Genomic DNA, 5,823 nt, shown 5'->3' with positions numbered 1-5,823 from the left:
AGATATATATAAAAGTTAAAAAAGAGTGGCGGGTTGGGCATGTAGCTCTAGTTTAGATTGAACACCGTAGAGTAAAATTAACGCATTTTTAACCAATTCACACATATTAATAAAAAAAATTTAAAACATTAAATATATTTTGATCTTGATGTTATTTATCATATGCAATTTTGTCCCTGATTCTTTTAATGGTACAATTTTGATCCTGATTTTTTGTGTGTGCAATTTTGCCCCTATTGCCCCTAAAGATTAAGGGCAAACACCTAAAAAAAATAAGGTTCAAAATCGTATTTTAACTTTAAAAAATTTAAGTGATTAGAGAATATTGGCCTAAATAATTATACTAAACTCCAACTCCAATATCATGTTAGTTTCCTCTCTTTCTTACCTTGTGGAATATGTGTGTGTAAATATCATTGGCAATATATATAGACAGATATATATATATATATATATATATAAAATACTCCTTAGAACTATCATATGCCTTGTGAAAAAACAAACACTTTCTGCAAGAATAAGCCTTATATATGAAATCGAAGGGAATACACTTTATACATAGGCAGAGATCTTGTCTCTAATTATTTTGAGGATGATATGATAGAAGAAATGAATGAAATGTTCAGTTGAAGAAGCCTCCTCTGCTTCGGCTTCGATCAACGGAGGAAATCACTGATACGATGGCCATGCAAAGGCAGGCCACAGCCAGAACGGATGAAGCAATAATGCCTCTCTCAAAAAACTGGTCGACTTTGTCATTAAAGTCCACAATGATTAACACTGGCACTCCTGCGTTTTGCAAAGACCCTCTCTTGGCCTCATATGACACACCAATTCCAGCACCTACTGCTGTTGCCAGCACCAGACTAATCACCTGCATGTCACATTCCGTGCTCATCACAGTGATAGGAATCATAAACATTAGAGATATAGTTTGTATCTAAATTTAGATGATTCATATATAATTTCAACTTTTAAGTGATTAGAAGGCTATCTTCATTTTAGATTCAAGACTTTTTAGCATAAACATATGTTACCTTATCGGCAATGAAGTCAAAATCAGGCAAGCAGCCATTGCGTATTAGTCTCTTCTCCTTCACAGCATAGTACACTGCAAATGGAAGTTGTAGGATTCCATACGCTGCTGATATTGCTGCTACTGCTAAAGCGTACCTGCCCAACACACACACACACACACGCATACACCCGCATTAATTCCATATATTATTCATTATATTACTCTGATTTTAACATAAGAGCTACTTATCAAATTTAGGTAGATGTAAAAATCAAACAGATGTTAATTAATTAAATCAAACGATGATCTCCCTTAAATACTCATGTTTAATAATAGATTAGGTAAATTAATTTAAAAAAATAATAAATATAAAAGATAAAATGGATTGAGTCTTATATTTAGAACTAAAATTAACTTTCTAATTAGCTTCTATATTGGTGGTATCAATTTTTAAAGAGGATCAATGTAGTAAGTAATAAAAGGAAGAGGATGATGGAAGATGTTGAATTGTGGAGAAGATAATGAATTACCTGAAAGCTATAATATCTTGGAATTTCAACTGGAAGATAAAAAAACCATCAGACTTGACATTGTCAGTAACCAATAAAACGATTGTCGCCACTGAGGCTGCCAGAGCAATGATCCTCAACACAAGCATTGACACTGCAACAGCTTGGGACCCCATCTTCAATATATCACTTACTTTGGATAGATGATCTTTTCCTCTAATTAACCCAAATTAATCCCACCCTTCTTAATTAGTTGGCCTCTTAATTACGCACTTCCAAAACTAAAGTCCTTTTTTATACACAGAAAACAACGAAAGCGGTTCTCTGCTATGTTTTGTGCATTGTTCTCATCCCTCGGTCACTCCAATGTGCTTGTTTTGCTATGCTGTAATGTGGTGGAAGGCCGATTCCATTGATTTGTCCGTTCCCACAGTGCAATTATCGTTGGACCTGACGATTATATAGTACTCTTAATTCTTTTTCTTTTCTCGCACTATTTCATTTTAAATTTTAGAGGTTATGAGAGATTATTATTATTATTATTATTATTGTTGTTGTATATATGGTCCACAAATGAGACCATTGGGTTTGTTGGATTTTGCTGTCACAGGGCGGCCATATGATAGACAAGAGCCTGCAACGCACATTGATCCGGACGCCCCCCTACGTGGGTTAAATTGTTTTTTTAAAAAAAGTTTACAAGATCTTACTTATGAAGTTGGAAGCTTAGGTTAAACAACATCCAGCTAATTCGTTCCATCTACTACCTAACATTTTCCTCAGACAAATTGCAGACTTGATGAAGACTGGATGGAAGGGTAGAAGTATTAGATTTTTGTTGATAATTTAATTAATAGTCAATTATCATATGAAAATTTCAGGATATTTAAATACATAATAAATTTCTTAGATATTCTTATTAATGATTAGTTAAATAATTAAAACATGACAAACGACCGCTGCTCAGAGTCACACAGTACTACAGTAGCGCAGGGAGTGAAAAGGTCAAGCACTGTACTTGGCCTTGTGGCCCAATTACACTGAAGCTTATGTATAATTAACGCGGCAGATTCTTTACAATCATCTTATTTTGACACATCCTATTTTTTTCATGTGGCTTTAGAATTAAATGATGATTGTGGCTTTAGAATTAAATGATGATATGAAAAAAGTAAGACAAGCGAGAACTACAAACTTGACTAAGAAGATGTTTGGATACCCCAATAATCACTTTTCAGAAACACTTTTTCGTAAATCGCGATAAATTTCTTCACATATTTATTTCGTATATCATAAAAGCACTTCGGTTTTGATCCTACCCAAACACTCCCTAAGTTTGATCCAATCAATGGCATGTTTCCCTTTCATTTCTCATTCATCCACCAGCTTAGAAGTCTGCGGCCGCAAAACAAGCCTTGAAATTTGTCTTTATGAATGGGGAATTTACTGAAAGAGCAACCGGAAGAGCCGCGCTGAGGAGAATATTAGCAATCAAGATCAGTGTTTCTCCTACAGTGATGATGATCTTATTAAAAGCTTCTCCATATACTACAAAGTTGTATAAATTGCTTTATCATCCACATCAAGCATTAAAGTGAAGATATGTCTCAACAGATGTAGTACTTTGACCTTAAAGACAGGCCCTCTTCATCGTGCATTTGGATGTACAAGTAATGCACCACATACACTATATACATTGTTCTATGTTTATTGAAAAATAAATGACATTGTCAGATACATTATGAAATGTAATATCTTTGAGACTTTGAGCATCACAAGAGTTATCAAAGACGAGAATCTTAAACAAGTCCATTGATTATGCAGTTCTAAACCTGGGTGTCTGAGGCACAGTCAAAGACTTGAAGCAGCTTTTAGTTCGAATACCATCATAACCCATCCTTTGGATCAAACACTGAGCTGCAGTAACAATTCAGCTCCGGGATGTAATGAAAAGGGTGTATCGCACTGCCTTGAGGTCTTCTCTTGGAGGTGATTTTGCTGAAAGTATTAGGGCTGTATGGGACATTGGTGGACAAGGATCAGGTTCTATCTTCTGTTAACTCCTAAACTAGTAACTGAAGAACCGGTCTAATATACAAATTTTTATTGGAATGCATTCAAATAATGATAATAATCAAAAGGTTATGCCAGAGGAATAGCTCACAATCACTGATCAACAGCCATTTTCATGTCCAAAACATGAATGTCAGCAAGGCTAGAGATGTTCGATTTCAATAAACCAAGTTCATAAAATTAACTACTAGAAACAGAATAATGGCATCTCTTTCCAGTTCCACAGCATTTCTGAGACACCGGGCAAAGAAAAGAAAAGGAAAGGCGAGATCATACAAAAATTCTAACAGGGGCCCGAAGAAGAGGCGTGGCATTCAATCGGAAGGCTAAGACGATTCTTCTTTAAACTCATTCAGTCTCTCTTGCTTCTTCCTCTGCAATTCGGCTTCATAGTTTCTCAGTCTTTCATTCATTCTCTCCTGTTATCAACACAATTCCCCACATCAGCCATTAGTTACACTTCAAACAAGACAAAAATAAAATAAAATAAGATAAAAGACACATTCCAAAAGCACATGATTTCAAGTTGAATTATTAGGTCCTTCCATCAGGCAGCTCAAAAATCCGATCAATCTCAAATCTTAGTCTCTCTATCACGCCCTGTAAAATGGACTAAAAAAGTAAAGAGAGAGTAGAGAAGTAACCTTATAATTAGCTTCGAGGCGATGCATAACGTAGAACCCAAGAATGCCCCCGACGATTGTTCCAGTGATGATCCTAATGTATGCCCATTTGTGTGATGGATTCCTCATCGATTCAATTTCTGCCTCCTCGTCGGCCGATGGATGGCAAAAATTATTGGCACAGCAGGATTAGGATATTAGCGCATGGGGTGGAGAGCGCGACGGGAGGTGACAGAAGAATCTTGGACGGCGGTGAGAATGGCCGACGGAGCAAAAGAAGGATTAGGGCAATATTGGGTCGGGAAAGTCAAGGGCCGGAAGGTCCAACATAAATCCGACGGGCCCAATATTCCTGTTAAAAGCCCACAACAGTTTTTCATAGACATTTGCAGAACATGAGCGGTCAAAGCCCAAGTATAAAGATGACTGGCCCAATCTGCTGTCAATAATAAATTGGACAATTATAAGCCTTGAAATATATTTCTTTGTTATTCCAATTCATAAATTAAAATTCATAAAACTAAATAAATAATTAAATGTGCATCTTGCATGTACAGTGAGTAATTATAATTATGTATAATTTTAAATAATTGGGAACATATTTTGTACGATATTCTAATACATGCATAACCATATACATTCATTTCTACACAGCTGGTATATAATTCCTGCAAGAAAATTTTCCACAACACATTAAGTGCAATATATGAAAAATTTACAGTTCATATAAATTAAAAAATTAATTCATTAATTATAATAGAAGTTTTAAATATAATTTTAATATATATTTTTTTAGGGACAATATATAATTCGATGCATGCTTTCCCATGATGGATTTATACGAGGTGCCTTTCGTTTAAACTCAATTTGATCATTCCTATTACAAATTAATAAAATCAAAGCTTAATACACCCTGATAAAATTACTTGTTGTGCATATTAAAAACATAAATACTTCGTTTAAAAAACCGATCTTTCATGCTTCATTCACACACACACAAAAAGTAAAAGAAAGCAGTTGAAATTGGATTTGAAAAGCCGGCGCTGAGATCAATCACAACATGTAGTTTCTAGTAGTTGTTTGTTTTAGGAGAGTTATTATTATTTTCTAATGAAAAAATGTTATAGTTAAGCAGATAGTTACGTAAAATATTATTAATTTCATATTTTACAAATTTCGTTAGTCAAATTAATTTTTAATTACTAATTATCTTTTCTCAAAATCATTCACATATTTAGATTTCCACACACTACATGCTTCAGCCAAGACAATCCAACCCAATCATTAATTATTATTCACTGTTTCTAATATCGGGTGTTTAAAATACAGAGAGAGGGATTAATTGAGTGAATAGAGTGTTTTAGAGGTAATTTTTAAAACTAATTCAAATTATTGACAAATTTGATAAGATTCTCTATCTTTAACTGAATTTTTTTAACAATGTCAAGTGATTAAAGTAGCCCTCTGTAATAATGACAGAGAATAATAATTAAGCTTCAGAGAACGGCAGTCACTCTGGAAAATCAAAGTACGTTAATAATAATTAAAGTAATTTGCATGATTTCTTTTTTGTGTTGATTAACCTATGTTTCTCCCTTCT

At 34.2% G+C, this 5,823-nt stretch overlaps 2 protein-coding genes across 4 annotated transcripts; both read right to left on the bottom strand.

Moving 5' to 3' along the window:
* Positions 1–547: 547 nt before the first annotated feature.
* On the bottom strand, positions 548–1,703 carry LOC114760434 (CASP-like protein 4D2). Its single transcript, XM_028949690.1, has 3 exons — positions 1,549–1,703; positions 1,038–1,173; positions 548–874 (listed from the first exon to the last, which is right to left on the bottom strand). The coding sequence occupies exons 1-3, from the start codon at positions 1,701–1,703 to the stop codon at positions 623–625; spliced, it is 543 nt and encodes a 180-aa protein (XP_028805523.1). The 3' UTR covers positions 548–622.
* A 1,160-nt stretch (positions 1,704–2,863) lies between these two features.
* LOC114760441 (uncharacterized) lies at positions 2,864–4,439 on the bottom strand. 3 transcript variants are annotated; one of them, XR_003742053.1, is made up of 4 exons: positions 4,245–4,439; positions 3,877–4,019; positions 3,360–3,540; positions 2,864–3,036 (listed from the first exon to the last, which is right to left on the bottom strand). XR_003742053.1 is itself a non-coding variant. In XM_028949699.1 (2 exons), the coding sequence occupies exons 1-2, from the start codon at positions 4,350–4,352 to the stop codon at positions 3,927–3,929; spliced, it is 201 nt and encodes a 66-aa protein (XP_028805532.1). In that variant the 5' UTR covers positions 4,353–4,439; the 3' UTR covers positions 3,084–3,926. The 3 variants fall into 3 exon arrangements, 1 of the variants encoding a protein (XP_028805532.1); XR_003742052.1 differs by lacking the exon at positions 2,864–3,036 and having other exon boundaries at positions 3,084–3,540; XM_028949699.1 differs by lacking the exon at positions 2,864–3,036 and having other exon boundaries at positions 3,084–4,019.
* Positions 4,440–5,823: the final 1,384 nt, after the last annotated feature.

The sequence above is a fragment of the Neltuma alba genome, unplaced genomic scaffold, assembly GCF_004799145.2.
Source record: "Neltuma alba isolate B1F8T4 unplaced genomic scaffold, ASM479914v2 tig00010978_pilon, whole genome shotgun sequence".
NCBI lineage: Eukaryota > Viridiplantae > Streptophyta > Magnoliopsida > Fabales > Fabaceae > Neltuma > Neltuma alba.
The sequence above is the reverse complement of the archived record's forward strand: the minus strand, read 5'-3'. Positions and strand labels throughout refer to the sequence as shown.

Bases quoted from the DNA above. Each gene is read 5' to 3' on its own strand.
- LOC114760434 (XM_028949690.1), bottom strand. From the start codon at position 1,703: ATGGGGTCCCAAGCTGTTGCAGTGTCAATGCTTGTGTTGAGGATCATT. The intron at 1,174-1,548 runs GTAATTCATTAT...TGTGTTGGGCAG, and splicing joins CAAGATATTATAGCTTTCAG to GTACGCTTTAGCAGTAGCAG. The intron at 875-1,037 runs GTAACATATGTT...TGTGACATGCAG, and splicing joins TTGACTTCATTGCCGATAAG to GTGATTAGTCTGGTGCTGGC.
- LOC114760441 (XM_028949699.1), bottom strand. From the start codon at position 4,352: ATGAGGAATCCATCACACAAATGGGCATACATTAGGATCATCACTGGA. The intron at 4,020-4,244 runs GTTACTTCTCTA...TGTTGATAACAG, and splicing joins GCCTCGAAGCTAATTATAAG to GAGAGAATGAATGAAAGACT.